Source organism: Mus caroli, unplaced genomic scaffold, assembly GCF_978045245.1.
Source record: "Mus caroli unplaced genomic scaffold, Mus_caroli_1 scaffold_1, whole genome shotgun sequence".
Classification (NCBI taxonomy): domain Eukaryota; kingdom Metazoa; phylum Chordata; class Mammalia; order Rodentia; family Muridae; genus Mus; species Mus caroli.
The window spans coordinates 59,972,904-59,994,443 of record NW_028227256.1 but is presented as its reverse complement, the minus strand read 5'-3'; the positions used below and the strand labels follow the sequence as shown (position 1 = coordinate 59,994,443).

At 43.6% G+C, this 21,540-nt stretch overlaps 1 protein-coding gene across 8 annotated transcripts in view; it reads left to right on the top strand.

The window, feature by feature from the left end:
- The window catches only part of Ino80d (INO80 complex subunit D), a 62,425-nt gene that overhangs the window by 4,383 nt on the left and 36,502 nt on the right, over positions 1-21,540 (top strand). For 5 of the 8 annotated variants that reach the window (XM_021169608.3, XM_029474898.2, XM_029474893.2 and 2 more), the window contains exons 2-5: positions 4,402-4,505; positions 12,132-12,222; positions 12,331-12,577; positions 20,059-20,789. In XM_021169608.3, coding sequence (XP_021025267.1) covers positions 12,360-12,577; positions 20,059-20,789 — 949 coding nt within the window. In that variant the 5' untranslated portion in view covers positions 4,402-4,505; positions 12,132-12,222; positions 12,331-12,359. The remainder of the gene's footprint in view (positions 1-4,401; positions 4,506-12,131; positions 12,223-12,330; positions 12,578-20,058; positions 20,790-21,540) is intronic. The other 3 variants (XM_029474906.2, XM_029474904.2, XM_021169692.3) reach the window with 2 other exon arrangements.

Here is a 21,540-nt window from a genome sequence, read left to right as displayed (position 1 = left end):
ATCCCTTTTCCTCTTAATCTTTGGTTTCTTTATCAGGAAAGGAAAATAAAATTCTTCGCTATAGGATTAGTGATTTTCTAGCCCACCTACATTCTGTAGTAACACTATCTAAGGAACACCTTGTTTGTTTGTTTGTTTTTTTCTTACTAAAATACACACTTACATACAACATAAGCATAAGCTTAGAAAACGAAGAAAGGTAGGAGTCGTGTCGTGTGCATGCTTTCAGATGGTTAAAGCTTAGGCTTTAGAATCGCAGTGGTCTTTAATCTTAGTGATGGGGCACCTTATAATTAGTCCTTTACAAATGTTACTGTATTTTATTAATGTGTCTGTGTGTCTGTGTATGCCACAGCATGTATGTGAGGGTCAGAGGACAACTGGTGGGAGTCACGTTTTCTGATTCTGCCGGATTGGTCCCAGGAATTGAACTCAGGTTGTCGGATTGACAGGAAGCATCTTTATCCACTGAACTATCTTGGCAGCCCCTAAAACTAACCTTACTGTACAAAATAATCTTAAAAGATTTCTCTTGTGTGGTGGCACATGCCTTTAGTCCCAGCACTCAGGAAGCAGAGGCAGGAGGAGCTTGGTGAATGTGAAGCCATCCTGGTCTACTACAAAGTGAGTTCTAGAGCTAAATACGGAGGCCTTATCTATAATAATAATACTAATATCTATCATTTATAGATTATCATTATTATTTTATTATATTATTATTACTAGAGGCAGGCTGGAGAGATAGCTCAGCAGTTAAGAACTTTTGTTGCGCCGGGCGTGGTGGCGCACGCCTTTAATCCCAGCACTCCGGAGGCAGAGGCAGGCGGATTTCTGAGTTCGAGGCCAGCCTGGTCTACAGAGTGAGTTCCAGGACAGCTAGGACTACACAGAGAAACCCTGTCTCGAAAAACCAAAAAAAAAAAAAAAAAAAAAAAAAAAAAACTTTTGTTGCTCTTCTAGGAAACTAAAATTTGGTGTCCAGCACCCGCAGCGGTGCTGCCTGAAACTTTAGCTCCAGATGTTCTGAAACCCTCTTTGGACCGTAGCACCAGCACTCACACCTTCATACACCAGCATATAGATACAGTCTTGTCCACACAATAGCAATGAAGAAGTAAAGCGCTAGAGACATGGGTGACAGTGTCAGCCGCTCTCCCAGGAGACCCAAGTTCAGTTCCCAGTTCCTGCCTTCCCAGCTTCTGACTGTAGCTCCAGATCGTCAATGCACAGGCCCAAACACAGACCCACACATACTCTCATGATTTGAAATAAAAAGCTACTGGTTTTATTAATTTTAGCTTCGAGTTAGAACTGGTAGCTCGTCTGCAGTCTCAGAACTTGGGAGGCTCTGGCAGGAGTATTGAGAGTCAATGTCAGCCTGAGCTGTTTGCGTGAGTTCAGGCCGGCCTGGGCCAGGGTGAGACTTGTCTCAAAGAAACCAAAACTCTGTTCGTCTTACCTGTCCTGTAGCATGGCTGTGGAAATGAGGCTCTGCACTTTCAGAATGGCGAGTTTGCTTTGCTCCTTTAATTCTGTGTTTCTTTTTTTGGTAGCACCAAATTTTGAACCCAGGGCCTTGTGAGTGCTTTGAATTTGACATCCTCTCCGCTTGTGCCCCTTAAGAACAGAGTTACTTTTGTGGCGTTGAAGACCTGGGTAGCTTGTGGCCATGGTAGGCTGATTCTGGAGTGGCCTGAGAAGGTGACAGGAGTCATTGATATTCATTCCTCTAGCAGATCAGCTGCCTTTGCCACTTCCTAGCCTGACAATAAAACAAAACAAAACAAAAACCCATTTTTACTTAGTTTGATTTAAAAAGAGTCTCTAGCATAAATATGACTTTGAACCTGCAGAGTAGAGATTTTAGGCCTGTAATGTTACTTACTTATGGGTCATGGGTATTGCTTATTGAGCCCAGGGCTTCTAGCTGTATCTCTAGGTAGTTCCCCCTCCCCTTTCCTTCCCCTATCTCCACCCTATTTTGGTGGGGAAGAAAACTGAGTATATTTACAACCTAGAATGATAAGGAATGGGTTATTAACCTAGAGGTTTTTTCTACCTTGGCTAGAGAGGCCTTCCTACTAGGGTTTTTGCACTGGTCTTTCTGCCCTAAGCAAATGGGAGGAGTTAGGTATTTCAGGAGGTGGGACCTGCAACTCTGAAGAAGAAGTGCCGAGGGACAATAAATAGAGTGTTCTCTGTTGCAAAGTGTGATTCTGTGTGGCCTTGGAGCAAGGAATGTGGAATAGTGCTGAGTGCAGACTCGGCTCTCTGCTGGTAAGGAACATGGGTTCTGTTGATCTTGAAAGTCTTTGGCCAGATACATTTACTTAAAATAGAGCTGATCGGAGTTGTAGTTGCATAGAGTAGGTAGAGTAAGGGAGGGCAAGACTGGATGGCCAGCGAAGAGGCTTGGAACTGAGGTGGCTGAGAGCCAGAGAGCAGGGGGTGGGGTGGCAGAGGCTGTTAGAGGGTCGGCTGGCCTCAGTGTGGCTGGGTGGGAGGGCAGCTGAAATGAGAGAAAGAGGTAGATCTGAAGTAGTGAGTCTCAGGCAATGAAAGTGGATTTGTGTGCGTGACTTCTATACATTGATTTGGAATCTGGAGTCAGATACAAATGAAAAGTGAGAATAACTCCCTGAAACACCTTGTGTGACTTATACTTTTGCGTGTATAACTTAGTGATTTTATAGATTAAATATCATAAAATAACTTGGTTTTGGATGTTTATTTAGAAATTTCAACTAGCTACTGACCTGAAAATATTAAATTTTGTAAGAAATTTTACATTCTGAAAATTCTGAAGGTATTGGAGATAGGGATAGATTTCAGTTTTAAATTTCTTTCTTTGTGTGTGTGTTGAGAGAGGGTTCATATAGCTGAGTGTTCTTGAACTTGTAGCCAGCTTCCCACAGAACTTCTGTTTTTTTCTTTTTGTTTTCCTTTTTTTTTTTGGTTTTTCAAGACAGGGTTTCTTTGTGTAGCCCTGGCTGTCCTGGAACTCACTCTGTAGACCAGGTTGGCCTTGAACTCAAAAATCCACCTGCCTCTGCCTCCCGAGTGCTGGGATTAAAGGCGTGCGCCACCACGCCCGGCTTTTGTTTTTCTTTTTGTTTCTTTTTTTTTTTTTTTTTTTTTGGAGACAGTATCTTACACTAGTTCTAGCTGGCCTGAGTGAATTCACAAGAATCCTCCTGCCTCAACCTCCCTAGTGTTGAGAGTATAGGAATGATGAGCCACCACACCTGTGAAGTCTGCTTTTTTTTTTTTTTTTTTTTAAATTCAGTAACTTGCTGAAACTTGTTTGAGTTGGAGCCTTTAGAAGAGCAGTGTTTGCTGAAGTCTGCCTATGGTCCACTTATGCCCCACTGTAGGCCTTTCATCACCCTAGAAAGTGAGATGAAAAGAAGCTTGGCCAGCTTTGTGCTGGGTGTGGAGGCCAGAGACGGGAGGCCAGGACAGAGAAAGTGTCCAGGCTGTCAGACGCTCCGCTCCGGAGAACCACCAGGAGAAAGGAAAAGTGAACGGATTCAGGAACTGAGGAAGCAGCCTTTGGCTTCAGATTCTTAGAACAATAGAATCTGAGTTTAGTCACAACTTACTGTTTCTCCTTAGTGGTCCTGCAGTGTAGGATTTCTGCAACAGTTGTGGCTCGGGCAGGGATTCAGGAAGCATTTGTTGTAAAGAATTATTAACTGGAGCTGATGACTCTTCTAACCAAATCAGGTGTGTGTGTGTGTGTGTGTGTGTGTCCACGTGTGTATGCATGGGGATTACTGGTGGGCTGTGCGTGCTAGTGAAGAAGCCAAGCATTGGCACCAAACATTGTTCCAATGTTTTTTTGGTTTTTTGTTTTGTTTTTTTCCTTTTGAGACAGGGTCTCACTATGGGGCCCTGGCTGTCCTGGAACTTACCATGTAGACCAGCCTGGCCTCCCATTCACAGAAATGCACCTGTTTCTGCTTCTCAAATGCTGGGGTAAAAGGTGTGTGCCACCAAGCCCGGCTTCTGCTCGTGTTTTCTCTCAGAAGGAAATCAATACCTAAGTGCTCTTTACAAAGCTACAAACATTTTTTAGATGCAGATTTTAAATGTGGAGCACAGGAGAAACTTGTCAGTGCATTCTGCAACTCCAGCCCCAAGGAGGTAGGAGAGCGGGATTGGGGAGAATTACACTGTACCATTAGGAAACCGCTAGCAGCAGGGAGAGGGCAGTTTAGCCCTGTAGGTTGGAGATGAAAATGATAATACTAATAAACTACTACTTACTACTTCTAATAGTAGCTAATGGTAAGTGATTACTGTGTGCTGGGTACCATGCTAAACACGTGTTCTTGAACTACCTAATTTAATTCTGCTAAGCAACTCAATGAGGTACATGCAGTTATCTTCCCTTTACAGATGAGAAAATTGACCAGATTTGAGCCCCATCCCTGATTCCTCCCAGAGGCAATGAGTAATCTCTCCGCTGCATAAACTACCCTTAACCCTTTCAAATAAATCAGGTAAGGACATTTAATTAATTTAAATTCATATTGTGAATTTATTTGTACACCAGTCTTTTGAGGAGTCGTGGGCACATAACATTTATTTTTAATTATTTTGGCATGCGCTTGATCATGACTTCATATTTTTGGGAGATGGGCAGGTTTCTCTTTTAGTCTTAGCTGTTGACATATTTTCATCTTCAGTCAAATTTTATTACATTAATGTATGGGTGTTTTGGTTTAAGAATTAGTATAGTCTATTTAGCCACTTTATTTTTTTTTCTTGATCAAATTACACTCAAATTCACTTTAAAAAGACCAAGTAAAAGAAAACCTTATAGCTTAAAGTCTATAAGTAGGAGACTGTAATTTTAGAGGTGGCCACTCTTGGATAATATTGTTGCCATTTTCATAGAGTTTGTTAGAAACCAAACATCATGTACTGGCTAGTTTTGTGTCAACTTGACACAGGCTGGAGTTATCACAGAGAAAGGAGCTTCAGTTGGGGAAATGCCTCCATGAGATCCAACTGTAAGGCATTTTCTCAATTAGTGATCAAGGGGGAAAGGCCCCTTGTGGGTGGGACCATCTCTGGGCTGGTAGTCCTGGGTTCTATAAGAGAGCAGGCTGAGCAAGCCAGGGGAAGCAAGCCAGTAAGGAACATCCCTCCATGGCCTCTGCATCAGCTCCTGCTTTCTGACCTGCTTGAGTTCTAGTCCTGACATCCTTGGTGATGAACAGCAATGTGGAAAGTGTAAGCTGAATAAACCCTTTCCTTCCCTACTGCTTCTTGGTCCTGATGTTTGTGCAGGGATAGAAACCCTGCCTAAGACACCTCCCGAGAGTTTACATTCATCCTAAGCTATGAGGATGGCTGTGCACTGTTAGGCCTGTGCTTGAAATGCAGCAGAATAGAAAATTACAGTGGCAGTTAGAGATGCTGTGGCAGAGGTGTGACCATTGAAGCAGGTGTGTTCAGAGAATAGCAGTGACGGGGAGGGGCTCCACACAGAGGGACACAGTGCTCCCAAGAGACAGTGCTCAGATCTTGTCACAGTGTTTTGTGGTGCTTTCCCTCCTCTTCGTGGCCAGTGTGTTATTTCACAATTTATTTTAGAACATAGCTTTAAGGGGGACTTTTATGTTTTGAGACAGTCCTACATATAGCCCTGATTGGCCAGGAACTTGGCAGTGTAGCCTTTAAAAGATGGGATAAAAAGCTCAAGAATATGAAGACAGCAGGCATTATGAATGGGCTGGTGTCAGAGTTCAAAATAAAAATCTTCCCATTGTACAAATGAAAAGTCACTTTTTAGTTATTGTTCTTTCAAGACAGTATCTCTATGTAGCCATGGCTGTCTTGGAACTCACTTTGTAGACCAGGTTAGTCACAAATTCACGAACATCTGCCTGCCTCTGCCTCCCAAAGTACTGGTACTAAAGCTGTAAATACTATATCTGGTTATGAAGGTCACTTTCAAAGCAGTGGATGACAGGGACAAACTAAGACAACCTAAGAAAAACTAGAGAGCCAAACATGGTGGCTCACCTGGTAATCCTAGCACTTGGGAGACTGAGGCAGGAGGATTACATGAGTGTGAAGCCACTACTCTGGCCTATACAGTTTCAGATCCGCCCAGATGGAGGATGATAGGTGGATCTGAAGTAGAAACTTAAAGGTTCTTTGGAAAGTTAGTTGTGTTGAATGGTGTTTTGCTGGGGCAAACAGGTGAAAGAACATTTTGCTGAAGTGGAAACAGGTAAAAGGCTAAGACAGACTCGTGAAGGAACATTTTGCTGAAGCAGATACAGGTGAAAAGATGCTCTGCTAAAACAAATATGTAAAGGGACATCTGATGAAGGATGCTTTGCTGATGGCACGAGCATGTATTGCTCTGCCTTACTCTGCATAGTTGAGCTGCATTTGTTGGGACTCCATAGAGAGAAACACACCAAAAACCTTCTGGTGGTGTGCTGCAGCTTCTTCCCATTTCCAAGGACTTGGGCTGATTGACAGAGTGATGTCAGCTAAGACAGACACACGTGCTGAGATGAGACATGGTGAGACAAGATCCATAGAAAACACTTGATGTTTAGAGGGAGTATAAATAGAACTCAACAGACAGTAAGGATGGTGACAGAGGCTGAGCTTGGCTTGCTTACATAACTATACAATGCTTGTTGGTCTCATGTGTTCACTGATCTTCCCTCGGCTGAGAGAGGCACAGCTGAGAACTTCTCTTGACATTCCTCCTGGTGCCTCCTGCTGAGACCTGTGACTCTGCTAGGTAATGCTGCTGCTGCAAATTTATATTTGCTATCCTGATTTTACTTAATTGGACTGCTGGTGAATTCCTGAAGTGTTTGCAAGTGGATTGAGCTGCTGCTACTGACCTGTAAACTAAACTGCCTTCTTCCAGACAACACAGATGAGAGTTGCTCGAAAGAAACATATCTAAACAGGTCCACTTCCCCCATATCCGTTCTTTTCCACTACTTCTAATGGGTGGTGACTAGAAGGGAGGTTAAAGCATTTAAGAATCATCATTAAAAATAAGCTTTAAAAAAATTAAAGTTACAGAGACCCTAGAAATCTAGCAGATTAATAAGTGAAGGTGTCAGCAGAATAAACAAGGTAGAAAAACTTCAAAAGAGAAAAGAAAACAAAACAAAAAGGTTTTTTGAAGGTTGGAGAGACGGCTCAGTAGTTCAGAGCACTTGTTGCTCTTGCAGAGGACCTGGGCTCAGTTCCCAGCACCCACATGTCTGCTTCAGGTCATATCAGCTGTAACTCAAATTTCATCAGATCTGACACCCTCTTCTGACCCCTGTGGGCATGCACATGGTGCACAAACATAGATGCTGGGGAAATAGTCATATACAGAAAATGAATAAATCTAAAGGAAAAAATTTTTTTTTCTTGTGTCAAGGTCTTGCTCACATGTAGCAGACTGGCTCTGGCTTTTGGCAATCCTGCTTTCCCTGGTGCTGGAAACACAGATCTGCACTACCGCACTTGGCTAAAAAGGTTTTCAAAAGGAAGTGGGGTGTCTCAGGCCTGTTGATTTTTCCTTTGTGCTGTGTGCACATAGGTGTACACAGCCATGTGTCTACGTTCACGAGAGTGAATGAAGGTGCGCGCTCATGCTCCGAGTGCATATGTGACCACAGGATGACTCTGGTAGAGGTCCTTGCCTTGTGCCTAATCTGAGACGGGGTCTCTTTGTTTGTTTGTTTATTCTTTCCTGCTGCCCTTGCTAGGGTAGCTGACTTCAAGGAGCCCTCCTGTCTCTGCCGCCCATCTCCTGGGAGGAGTGCCGTGATTATTGCATGTGGATTTCCGTGGATTCTGGGGATTCAAACTCAGGTCTTCAGATTTGTGTAGTAGGTGCTTTACCCACTAAACCCATCTTGGCCATGGAAATAACTTTAAAAAAACTTACTTACATGTAAGATACTTTTTAAAAATTAAAAAAAATTACATTTATGGTGTGTGTGTGTGTGCACACATTTATGCCACTGCACAAATGTAGGTGCCAGAGCAGAACTTGCTAGAGCCTGCTTTTCCCCTCTGTGGTGTGCATTCCAGGGATGGAGCTCAGGTACTTAGGCTTGGTAACTAGTGTCTTTTCCCATTGAGCCATCTCGACAGCCCCAAGGATAACTTTTTAAGAAAATGGTAGCCCTTCAGCTAGACTTGAATTAATTTGAGAGATTTGGTGCTGGGTGAATGGCACAGAATTTGAGCATTCAAATCATTAGTGGATTTGCTTTCACATATTTCCTGTCTCACCTCTGTACCAGACATTTAGTGCAAGTAGAATTTGTTTGTTTGTTTTGAGACAGTATCTCTTGTATGCCAGGCTAGTCTGTAATTGACTCTATAGCTGAGGATGTTCTTGTCTTTCAGATCCTTCCACCTCTGCCTCGTGAATGCTGGAAAGACAGGTGTGCACCGACAGCACACTGGTTTGTGCAGTTCTGGGGATAGAGCCCAGGGGTTTGCAATAGGCAAGACCTCTACCCCCTCAGCCCATCCCCTAAAATTGATTGGTCCCCCCCTCCCCCATGGTCGTGGGCAACCATTCTCCCTCCTTCCTTCCCTTCCCTCCGCCTCTTTTTCTTTTTCTTTTCTTTTCTTCTCTTCCCTTTTCTTTCCCTTTCCCTTTCCCTTTCCCCTTTCCTTTCCTTTCCTTTCCTTTCCTTTCCTTTCCTTTCCTTTCCTTTCCTTTCCTTTTCTTTTCTTTTCTTTCTCTGGGAGCCCTCTTGGTCCCTGTTGATGAGCCTCTGGAGGGCTCTGTGGCCCCAGCTTCCGAGCCACGTAGTGCAGCTCCAACTCTGGAGCTTTTTGGGTTGCATCCTCATCCTAGAGGCAACAAAACTCACTTGTCAGTTTGTCTTTCTTTTGCCCTAATAAGGTGAAAGAGAAAGCTCTTACTTTTGTTCTGCATTTGTGCATGGCTAGGTCTATCGACCTGTGTTTTATTAACTACACTAACAGTTTGGGATTTGCTTTGTCTTTGTGAAGTCTGAGACCCTGACTCGGCAAAATAGGTTCCTTTTATTGTTACAGACTGTACGGTGCTTTATAATCTGCATTTTATCTTCTTGTGTAGTGAATGTTCTTTCTCTAGGAGCATATACTATACCATCGCTTGTTCTCACTAGCAGATGGAAGGACAGTAGCCTGCCATACAGTTAACATGTGTGAATAGCTTCTGTTTCCCCAGAGCTTATCATGTGTTAACCATGGTCCTTAGCTCAGTCCCTGTATTACGGTTGGATCCTGAGAACCTAGTGGTGATACTGCTACTGTTATCCCTGTTTGGTGGATGGGAAATCCGAGATTCCGAGAGGTTAAATATGTTCAAGATAACAATAAGTGGCAGATTTTGGGCTCGAACAGCCATTTCTTCTTGTGCAATCATTTGTGTATTATCCTGCTCATTGGTGTGAGGAATTTCTGTGTCGTCAGTGTCTCCCTCACTCTGTTCTTTCTTCCCTCTTCTGGTTGGGTTTTTGTAGTGCCAGGAATGAAACTCTAGCCTTGTCCAGGCTGAGCGTCTCCCACCACTGCACTGTACTGGCAGCAACAGGGTTTGTTTGTTTCTTGTTTCTTTTGAGACAGGATCTCATGGCCCTGAACTTTTGATCCCCTGTGTCCATCTTCAGAGTACTGATTTGAGGCCTAGTCCTGAGTGTCTTACCATGCTCACTTTTATGTAGTGCTGGGATCAAACCCTGGGCTTTGTGTATACTAGGTTAGTACTCTGCCACCTGAGCCTCATCTGCAGCCCCATATTCAAGTGCTTTTTTTTTTCTCCCCGAGGTTAGGAGATTTCTCAATGTAATCCTAGCTAGCTGTCCTGGACTCACTTTGTAGACTAGGCTGGTCTTGAACTCACAGACACCCGACTGCCTCTGCCTCCCAAGTGCTAGGATTAAAGGCATATGATAGCACACCTGACCTCATATTCATGTTTTTAAAGGAAGAGAAAAATCTGCAGTCTAAGCTGTCATCTACCATCCGGGTGGCTTCCAGAAGAGTTGAGGTTCTGTCGCCTCAGTGAGACTTGGACCTCATAAATTAGGTTCAGCTTGTTGATATAGACTGTAGTGTTATATAAGTGCTACATTTGGCCTTTCTGTGTATCCTAGTGTAGCAGATACTGTGTAATTTCTCTTTTCATTTTCTTAGGGAGTATTGGGTTAGAAGATCCAAACCATGATTAGTCCTTGTATTTGACTGGCTAGGAGCACTGAGCTGACTGTGAGTGTGGTTGACTAACTCAAACTTGGTCTCGAGGAGTTCAGGTTTGGATGGCATGGCTGTGGCATACAGAACACTTGAAAAGCAGTGCGTCATTTTACATGAGTGTGTGTGTGTGTGTATGTGTGTGTGTGTGTATTCTCACAAGAGTGCCATGGTGGGTGTGCAGGCCAGAGAATCACTTTCAGGAGCTGTTTTCCTCCTCCCACTGTGTGGGTCCTTGGGATTGAACAGAGATTTAGGCTTGGTGGCAGACTTTGACCAGAGTCATCTTGCTGGTCCAGAAATAACATCTTTTAAAAACAGAATTTGTTCTATTTTATGTGCATATTTGTGTATGTATGTGTATATTTTAGTTTTTCTTCTAGGCATGTGTGGTATGTGTGGGTGTATATGTGTGTGTTCATTTGTGCCTCACTGTGCAAGCCTAAGGCTGTGTCAGGAGTCCCTCAGTTGATCTCGTCTTGTATTGAGGCAGGGTCTTAGGTACATTGCTAGTCTCACTGGCCAGCTTCTTTGGGGATCCCCTATGTCTGCCATCCAGGCATAAGAATTATAGGAGGTCATCACATTCACCTGGTATTTTATGGGTTCTAGACAGCTGAACTTTAGTCCTCATATCTCTATAGCAAGTGTCACTGAGCCAAATCCCCAGCTACCCCCCCCCTTTTTTTTTTTACTCATGTAGTCTACACTGGCCTTGAACTCCTGCTCTCCTAGCCTTTACTCCACAGGAGTTGAAATTTTACAGATGAGTATTATCATATGACTTAAATTTTTATGTTATCATTGCGTAAGATATGCTGTGTATGAGCATGCACGCTACAGTGTGAGCATGGAGGTCAGAACAACGTGAGGGGTCGGTTCACTCCCCCCACTTTTATGTGGGTTCCAAGGGTAGAGCTTAGGTAACCAGGCTGTGCTGCTGGTGCTCTGTCCACTGAAGCCATCTCACGCCTGTGCTCTCGTCGTCCTCTTCTTCCTTTATTTTTATTGCATTTATTTCTTTATTTTTTGTGTGTGCTTGTGCATACATACATGCCATGGGCGCCTTTACTTGAAACTTCTGTTTCTTTGTAAATATGTTCTTCCTGTGTACCCCTGGATGGCACAGCCAGAGCTCTATATAGAACAGGCTGGCCCTGAGTTAGAAGTAATCCTCCTGCTTTGTCTTCCCAAATGCTGGGATTATAGGTATATGATACTGTCACCAACTCTGTTTTGTATTTCATAGAAACATTTTTTTAACAAGTTGCTAAATATTTTGTCAATATAACAAAAAATGTAGTGCTTTGTAAAAAGCTATTTTTGAAAATGTATATTTGTTTGTTTTATGTGTATGGGTATTTTGACCGCCTGGGTGCCTGAACACCACATGGGTGCCTAGTGCCCACGGAGGCCCTGAGACTGCAGTTACAGATCATTGTGAGTTCTGGGCACTGAACCCAGGTTCTGTAGAAAGACGGTCAGTGCTCCTAACTGCCGAGCCACCCATTGAGCTTCCACTCTTTCTCCCCTCACTGAACCCAGGATGGCTCAAACTTACTGGATAGCTGTAGGTCACCTGGTCCACCTCCCAGCACCTCCCAAGTGCTGAGATTATAGGTGTAGAGCTCATGGGATTAACTTGATAGAGGAGGCTCCAGCTTTGATCCACTTTGAGCTAGTCACAGAGCGAATCTGATTTGGTCCAGTTTTGGAGAGTGACAGAACGAACACATTGTATAAACCCCTTTTCCTGTTGGATCTTACCCTTGGAATATTAGATTCCAGACAGCCTCTCATGTTGGGAAGGGCGACATGGAAATACCTTATGTTCGGGCTGAGCTGGTTTTGTTTATATCTGTGTTAATGAGGACTTTGATATTTTGTAGACAATCTGCTTCTTCTTGGTTGAGCAGCAGTCCAAACTGTGGTACCCTGGGCTCTCTTCCCGTTGCTGTGGTGCAGAAGATTTAAAATCAGGTATGGCTGAGAGGCTGCAAGCCCTGCAGTGAAATTCTCCACTTGAGTCTGCCATACACTCTCTGATTTGTTTATCATCTGGGTTTCTTTTTTGTGGTGGCCTTTTAGCTGATGTTCACAAGGAATAGAGTCACGTGATGTATGAAGGGAAACATATACACTTCTCTGAGGTTGACAATAAGCCCTTGTGCTCATATAGCCCCAAACTGTGCAAGCAGCGGCGACTCAACGGCTACGCTTTCTGTATCAGACACGTTCTGGAAGACAAGACTGCCCCCTTCAAGCAATGTGAATATGTGGCCAAGTATAACAGCCAGCGCTGCACCAACCCCATTCCCAAATCAGAGGATCGCAGGTAAGAACTGAATCAGACCACTGAATTCCCTTTTGTCTCTCTGATACTGTTTCTTTTCAGTGGGTTAAATTTCAGTGTTAAATCCTGGGGCTGTTCCACAAAACTTTGGACTACTTCTAGGGTTAAGAAAGCAGTTGTTTTCTTTTTGAAGCAGGACATTTTAGGGGGCATTTTTAAGTATGTTTAGGTATTTTCTTCTTTTATTGATTTCATACACTTCTAGAGTTTGTTTGTTTGTTGAGACAGGGTTTCTCTGTGTAGCCCTGGCTGTCCTGGAACTCACTCTGTAGACCAGGTTGGCCTCAGACTCAAAGACCCATCTGCTTCTTCTGCCTGTCTTTTAGACATTTAAAAAACATGGTTTTGTTTTGTTTTCCTGAAAATTGCTGCTCACCCTTGCAGTGTTGGTCTGTCTGGTGTGTGGCCACCAAAGAAACTGCTGGCCTCTGCCTGCTGGCTGCCATAGGATAGGAACTAGATAAGGGCTGCCATCAGCATGAATTTGGATTTTGGGGGGAAAAAGCCTTAATGAAAGGTAATACAAGATGTATTAGTTGGAAAGGAATGTGAAATAATGAAACTGTTCCTCCATGACACATGTCTAAGTCGTGTTTGGCATTGTTTTCTTATGTGGTGGGGTTTTTTTTTTTTTGGTTTTTCGAGACAGGGTTTCTCTATAGCCCTGGCTGACCTGGAACTCACTCTGTAGACCAGGCTGGCCTTGAAGCTTAGAAATCCGCCTGCCTCTGCCTCCCGAGTGCTGGGATTAAAGGCATGCACCACCACTGCCCAGCTTATGTGGTCTTTTATGGTTAAAAAGAATCCCACATATATCATGTTTATGAAACTGTATTTTCGCTTTTTAAAAAATAATTTAATTATCCTCTATATTTTTTTTTTTGCATTTTCATATTTCATTTAACAAATTATTTTTAGTCAGAAAAAAGCAAACATTTCTCATGGGCGGTTACTCACACTCAAAGTTGATTGAGCACTCAGGCCTTAGCGAAGTGCTCAGCAGCTGCAGGTGTGTGTGTGTGTGTGCATGCTCGTGCGCGCGTGGCTCCCTTCTGGATAGCGGTGCATTATAGAACCATGCTAGTATCACTGAAAGTTATCTGAGACAGCACTGCCCAAAACATTCTGCCTCAAGCCTGAGAGACTCTTTGCTCTCTTCTCTTGGTATACCTCTTCCTGTTCTTCACATGCTAGCTGTAGAGACTGCTGTCTGTCTGCATCCCTTAACCAAGGGAGATGTACCACAGGTGGCCACATATAGTGTGGAAATTTCTTGGCATATGTGCATATACTGACCACAAAGCTAAGCCTGGGGTTCAAGAAAGACTTTAAGAAGCAGCTCTGCAGCCTGAGGGAGGAGTGAGCAGCTCACCAGACTTTGATGAGGTGGCTCTGGGGATGGGGCAGGTTCTAGGATTGCTGTTCTCTGCCCTCACTACCCTCATCAGAACTGCCGGAGTAGGGCGTGTCAGGGGCTGCATCTGAGAAAGGGCAATTATGCTCATCACACCTTCCATTAAGGATCCTGGCTGCTTTGCTTTGTGTCTTAGCAAATGAACTCTTTTCCACCTCAGTGGAAGTCAGACTCCAAACTTTTTCTTCTCCTTGTCCATCCCCACACCATGGTGATGGAGAACTCGAGTACAAGCTGCAGGAGACTAGGGTAAGGGCTTTGGCTTTGGGATATCTTTCCTGGGGTCATTATTACAGAATAATGATGAAAATCTGGCCAAGGTGGTGGTGCTGGAGTCATCCTGAAAGGATGCAAAAGTTACAGGAGTACTCTGGAGGTCGTTACAGGCAGGGTGTCAGCCACCACGGGAAGGGCGTGTGCGCAGGCACACAGGAGTCAGGCTGGCTTCTCAGAAGAGCACCACAGTTACAGAAAGTAAGGGTCTTTAAAAGCTGCACCACAGTGCTGCCCTTTGTGGCTGGAGGTGCTGAGTGACCACCCCTCCTGGTTCTGGGACTGCAGCTAAACTCTCCACCCACCCCCTTGCTAGCTGTATTATTATTATTTTTTTTTTTACTTTAAGGGCAGACTTTGTGAATTTATACTTTAAGGGCAGACAAGAATTTGTGAATTTATACTTTAAAAAATTGTGCTTTTTGTTCCCCCTTTTCTTTACATTGTGCTATTTTTAAATTTATATTTATTCGTTCTTTATTTAGTTTTTTGTTTTTGTTTTTTGTTTTTTTCAAGACAGGGTTTCACTGTGTAGCCCTGGCTGTCCTGGAACTCACTTTTTTTTTTTTTTTTGGTGGTTTTTCGAGACAGGGTTTCTCTGTGTAGCTCTGGCTGTCCTGGAACTCACTTTATAGACCAGGCTGGCCTCGAACTCAGAAATCCGCCTGCCTCTGCCTCCCGAGTGCTGGGATTAAAGGCGTGCGCCACCACCACCTGGCTACATTGTACTATTTTTTTAAGAAATGAGTTGTACTTGGTTATCGTTTACTATCCTAGGAAAAATACTTTCTTTTTTTTTTTCTTAAGACTTATTTATTCATTTTTATGTATATAGTACACTGTAGCTGTAACAGATGGTTGTGAGTTTTCATGTGGTTGTTGGGAATTGAATTTTTTTAGGACCTCTGCTCACTCCAGTCAGCCCTGCTCACTCCGGTCACCCCGCTTGCTCTGGCCTAAAGATTTATTTATTATTATATCTAAGTACACTGTAGTTATCTTCAGATGCCCCAGAAGAGGGCATCAGATCTCATTACTGATGGTTGTGAGCCACCATCTGGTTGCTGGGATTTGAACTCACGACCTTTGGAAGAGCAGTCAGTGCTCTTACCTGTGACTCATCTCTCCAGCTCAGAAAATACTTTCATATACAGTCTCTTCATACTTATTTTCATTCTCTAGATCAGTGATTTTTTTTTAAAGATATATTTATTATGTTTATAGTGTTCTGCCTGCACGTATGCCTGAAAGCCAGAAGAGGGCACCAGATCTCATTATAGCTGGTTATGAGCCACCATGTGGTTGCTGGAAATTGATCTCAGAACCTTTGGAAGAGCAGTCAGTGCTCTTAATCTCTGAGCTGTCACTTCTGTCCCCAGTGATCATTCTTGAACACAGTTTTAGATACTATGTGAGGGCAGAAAATTTGAACTGTTTTAACATACACCTTCCTCCTGTGTGTTTGTCCACATTCTTTAAAGTAAACATATGTCAACCTGCATAAACTGGCCAGAAAAGAACGGCTCATTCTTTATGTTGAATATTTTTCAGTTTTAGTGTGAAATGAATGATTTCTGTAGATAGAGAACCTACCAAAATGGGCACACAGACAGGGGATTTGGGGTTTTCTTGTAGAATTCCTGTGAGCACACGTGGCTCCAATTACAGTGCCTGGAAGTCAGAAACATGCCTAGCGGAGCCTCAGGTGTGCAAGGGACCTATGCATTGAGCCCTCAGCGTGTGGCTGTCGGGACTGGGGGCCAGTCCCCTTCCCCTGCCTATCACGTGGCTCTCGGGACTGAGGGCCAGTCCCCTTCCCCTGCCTATGATGGATGCTTTGCTTGCTCAATTAGCCGCAGTGCTGCAGTGTCTTCACTTCAGGCTTTCCCACGAGGCACCGCCTGTACCGCCCTTTCTCCTGAGCCACAGCAGCTGCGTTCCCAGAGGTCTGGAGAGTTTCTGAAGCATCTGTTTCATCTGTCTGACTTTTTTTTTTTCTTAGAAGAACAAGATAAGAAGGGGAAGGGGCTTTGGATTTCTATACTGAGAGAAGTATATTCTATATTAAGTGTACATTCTATTTCAAAACTACCCCATGATTGTGTAACTGCAAAAGACTTTTGTTGTTTGTTGTTGAAATATTTAATCTCGACCTGGGGTTTCTACACCACTTTAGACCACTTAGTTTCCAGATAAAAAACACACATAACCTTTATATTTACAATAAGCCTTAAACAGTACAAAAGCTAGGTACTGCCTACCTTCTATGCTGTTAGAATCTACTTTTCTATCAACCTAACCCCACCCATGTCTGCTCTGCCCAGCTGTTGGCATCTCTACTGACCAATCAGATAACTTGGGGGCAGGCTCACTCATCATTTTACATTCGGACTCTCTTCTATGTGGCAACCACTAAAATACAAGTAGCATTAGGCCAATCCACTATAGGTGGTAGTGTTATTTGCAAATAAGTTAAATTGGAATTAGAAAGAGGTTAATATTCCTGTTGTTTCAAGAACCCAGGTTGAATTCATGAAATAATATGTTTAAATTTCTATATAAATGTTACTAGTTAAATCATAATTACTTAGAAGAATTAATCATTTGAAAATAAGAATTTATTTTTGTTAATACAATTACTCTTGAACATGAAGAACTTGAGGTGATCTTCCTTTCCCACAGAACAACAAGCTTTAGCTGACAGAGTTAGCTAGGTGTGTTAACAACTCATTCCACCATTCCCAGTACTCAGGAAGGAGAAACAGCAAGGCTAATCTGTCCACACAGCCTTCCCTTACTCTAGCCACTGGGTGAGTGAGCACTGTCACAGCCTGCAGTCTGCATCCTTTTGATCCCTCTTTCTAGAGGCTGCTGAGATGGCTCTGCTAAGAAAGAAAGGCACTGAGGACCTGGGATCAGTCCCTGGGAAATCACATGGGAGAAGGAAAAAACCAGCTCTCCCCAGTCTCTTCTGACTCTGCCTGTGGACCATGGCAGGCCTACGCATGTGTGGACGCACACACAAATTAAAATGTCATTTAAAAGTTATTTTTCAGAAAGCAAAAAAAAAAAAAAAAAACCATTGTTCCTTCAAGGCTTGGTGGGTTGTGCCTGTAAACCCAGGACTCAGGAGACTGTGGGAACATCACAAGTTCTGCATCAGCCAGTGTGCTCACACACACACATACACACACACACACAGGACAGCCCAGCAAGCTGATAATAAGCACTTAAGCTGCTTCTCTTAAGAGGGAAAAAAAATTCTTCCTAACTGAACAAGAATGTTTACTTAGTTCTGCACAGCATTTAACATAAATATTCAAATATGAATTTGCCACTTTGTCTGGGGAGAATGATTAATTGATTAGACATTTATTTATTTATTTAAAGATTTATTTATTTATTAAGTATACATTGTTCTGCTTGCATTTATGCCTGCAAGCCAGGAGAGGGCACTAGTCCTCATTACAGATGGTTGTGAGCCACCATGTGGTTGCTGGGAATTGAACTCCTGACCTCTGGAAGAGCAGACAGTGCTCTTAACCTCTGAGCCATCTCTCCAGCCCTTGATTAGACATTTATGAGCTGCTCAGCATTGAGGTTGGGAATCCAAACTCTGGTCTCAGGATTGAGTTGCAAGCATTCTTATCCACCAAGGCATCTCTCTAGCCCTGACTTCTAACTTAGAATATAAAATTCTGTCTTACTATTCTTTGGTGAGAAACTAATCTTTTCTTCATCAAATGCTGAAACCCATTTGTTTTGTTGTTTTTTGATGCTGTATACTGAACCCAGACCCTTTTCTCCCAGTGAGCCACCTACCCTCCCTGCCCTTTTTTCTTTGGGATAAAACCATTCCTATGCAGCCCCGGCTGGCCTCAAACCTGTTATCCCCCCTCCCAGCTTGATATTCTGAGTCACTGGAATTGTGTGTGCGCCACTGTGTGTGACTACTGTGTTTTCCTGTTGGATTGTTGTGTTTTAAGTCGTCAGGTGACTGACTCCTGATTCTCTTGCCTCTTCCTCCCAAGTGCCAGGGTTAAAGGCTGATACACATACCTAGTACTGCTGCTGCTGCTCCTTCCTCCCCCCCCACCCCCCCCCCTCACCCCGCACTCTATTTCCTCTTCCTTCTCTTCTTAGTTATTAGCTTTTCCTACCTAACACCATTTTCCTTACTGCCCTCAGCTTAGGACTCTCTTTTTGTTTAGGATGTGTGTGGGGTCTGGCACAGAATTGCCAGGTCTGCTCAGTTCTGTGGAAATAGCGCTTGTTTGCTGCAATAATTGGTTTTGTCTTCAGATAGCTTTGGGAAACCCTGACAGATGGGTACATCTCCCTTGGAACTTCATAATGCACATTATTATACATAATGCTTTGAGAAGTTTTTCAGCAGAAACAAGCAACAACAAAATCATTATGTAATTTTGGTTAAGCTGTAATTTTCCAAATTGACCTAAGCATGGAGTACTATTTTGATGGCGCACTTGTTAGCATGCTGTGGGGATGCTGTGAAGAATATAGATTGGAGAATTTCCTGTTCCACAGACCTTGACAGGTTTTCAGAATGGTTAATTGTCATAACAGGTATTTATTTTCTCAGTATATGTTGTAGCCTTCATGGTGTTTAAGTTACAAAGGTAGCCTGCCTATTATTGAAGATTAACGAGGGCCATTATCAGCTTTGATTTTAGCTCCTGTCTCTGTTTGGTCACTTTTCCCTTGGAAAGGAGTTTTGGACAAATTCACTTTTGTAAGTGTAGCGAAGTTGTCTGAATTCGGGTCTTTATTTCAGTGCCTACTTCAGCTTAGTGCTGGAGGGGACAGAGCTTGTTCTTCTCTGCTTGTGGAGAAGCTCACTCCACTAATCATGCTTAGTTCCCTCCACGTGTGTGTGTGTGTGTGTGTGTGTGTGTGTGTGTGTGTGTGTGAGTGATGCCAGTTATGTTATAAGATCTTGATGAATCTTCAGGAACTTAAGTGGTGTTGGAATACAGTGCTTTTTGCACTAGCGACTTTTAAGTGATCTTTAGACTTGGGGTGAGTTACTTTGTTTGCCGTGAGTAGAGAAGAACAAAGCTGTATGAGACTGTGGCCTAGTCGCTGTACTCGCCACTCGCTACTGGACAGACCTGACTTTGCCTGGCGACATCTGTACTTGAGCAGTTCACTTATGCACCTCATCAAAATTACATAGACTTCAGTTGGGGAGAGCTTGAACATGATGACAAGTAGTTTTTTCCATTTTATGTTTTTGAGATAGGGTCTTGCTGCGTAGCCCACACTAATCTTGAATTATGGTCCTCCTAAGTGCTGGCATTACAGGCTTGTGCTACCATATTTCCAGCTGGCTGTTACTTTTGTTTGTTTGTTAGCTTGTTTGTCTCTGTTTGTTTTCAAAGTAGGGTTTCTCTGAATAGTCTTGGCTACCCTGAACTTGATCTGTAGACCAAGACTCGCTCTGCTAGCTGTGAACTCAGAGATTCACCTGCCTTTGTCTCCTGAGTGCTGAGATTAAAATCATGTGTCACCATTGCCTAGTTGGCTATAATTTTTCAATGTGGTTTTGAAAGGTAGAGTCTACAAGCTAGCTTTGAATGTCTGATCGTCCTGCTTCCACATCTCAAGTGCTTAGATTACAGACCTGCACTACCACACCTGGCCTTGGCCATTTGATTTTTAGTATATTTGGAGCCACATTTTGTAATATGTATTTTATGCTCTGCCTTATGTATATGTGAGGAACATCTTCACGTGTCTGTGTACATTTTTGCAGGTACTGCAACAGCCACTTGCAGGTACTCGGCTTTATCCCGAAAAAAGAGAGGAAGAAAAAGAGTGACCCGGTAGATGAGGTGAAGGTCAGGCACCAGATGGATGCCATGGCATTTAGCCTGACGGTCCCTACCCTGGCCTTGAAGATGCCCAATGGACTGGATAGCATGTCCCTCTCTCCACCTGGGGCAAGGGTTCCTCTCCACTACCTGGACACTGAGTTGGAAGACCCCTTTGCTTTCAACGAGGAAGACGATGACCTAAAGAAAGGGGTGACTGTGAGAAAAAAGTTGCAGAGCAAGTTGGCTCAGAACCGGCAACGCCAGAGAGAGACAGAGATTTTAAAAGTTCGGCAAGAGCACTTTAGCACCCCTCCCACACCTCCACAGCAGCACACCCACCTGTCACCTCTATCCACTTCTTTAAAACCTCCAGCACCACCACAGGGTTCCGTCTGCAAGTCCCCTCAGCCTCAGAACACCAGCCTACCAATGCAGGGAGTGGCCCCCACCACACACTCTATAGCACAACTAAGGCAGGCCTCTCACAAGAGGCCTCTGCCCCTCCTTCCCTCCAGTCGAGCTCCCATCTCAGACGCCCCCAGGACTGACCGAATCCTCATGAAAGCCACCGCCTTCTCTCCACACTTCTCTTGTATAAGCCGCCTGCAGAGACTGGTGAAACTGTGTACCCAAAAGCATCAGTTGGACGCGGACCTGTTTCCTCATTTAGGTGAGTTGGCCTCCTTTCCTGTAACTGATTGCTGCCATGAAATGTGCCCGTCACAGCTATTGTATATCTCAGCAGACCACTCACAGTTTTGGGATAGTTGGTTGAGTAGATACAGTTCTGAATTTGCCATTTAGAACTTTTGTTATAGTTTTTGAAAATTAAATTCTTGAAATTTTAAGTTGTTTTTGACAGTTTCATATATATAGGAATGTATTTAATTATATTTGATGCCTGCATTGCCTTTTCTTGTCCCCTCTTCCAGTGAACCCCTTTCTTTCTCACAAGTCCTTTCTACTTTGTATTGTTTATGCTTTTGTTTTGTTGGTGATGCAGTAAGTTTAATTAGCTTTGCTTCCTGAGCATGTAGACAGTCATAGCTTTCATTAATGGTTATAGCAGTATATAAAAAGGATGGTTGTGTTTGCTTGTAGCCTCTGTGTTAATTGAGGTTCTGAGTGTCTTAGAGAGGGCCTTGATATGTTGCATAGGTTAGCCGTTTCTTAGCGTAGGGGATGCCCCTCCCTCAGCCTCAGTACATTTCCTTATACCGTAGTGTGGGCTGAGACATTGTGTCATTGCCTCGGTGAGGCAGCGTCCCTACTCTCTGCTCATGGGCTTCCTTTGTACTTGGTGAGTAAGCCAAGCACAGCGCCATACGGCTGTTATCCCATCACTTGGGAGGCAGAGGCAGGAGGATGTTCCAAGTTCCAGGCCGCCTGTTCCAGGAGTTCTAGGATAGTCAGGGTTTGGT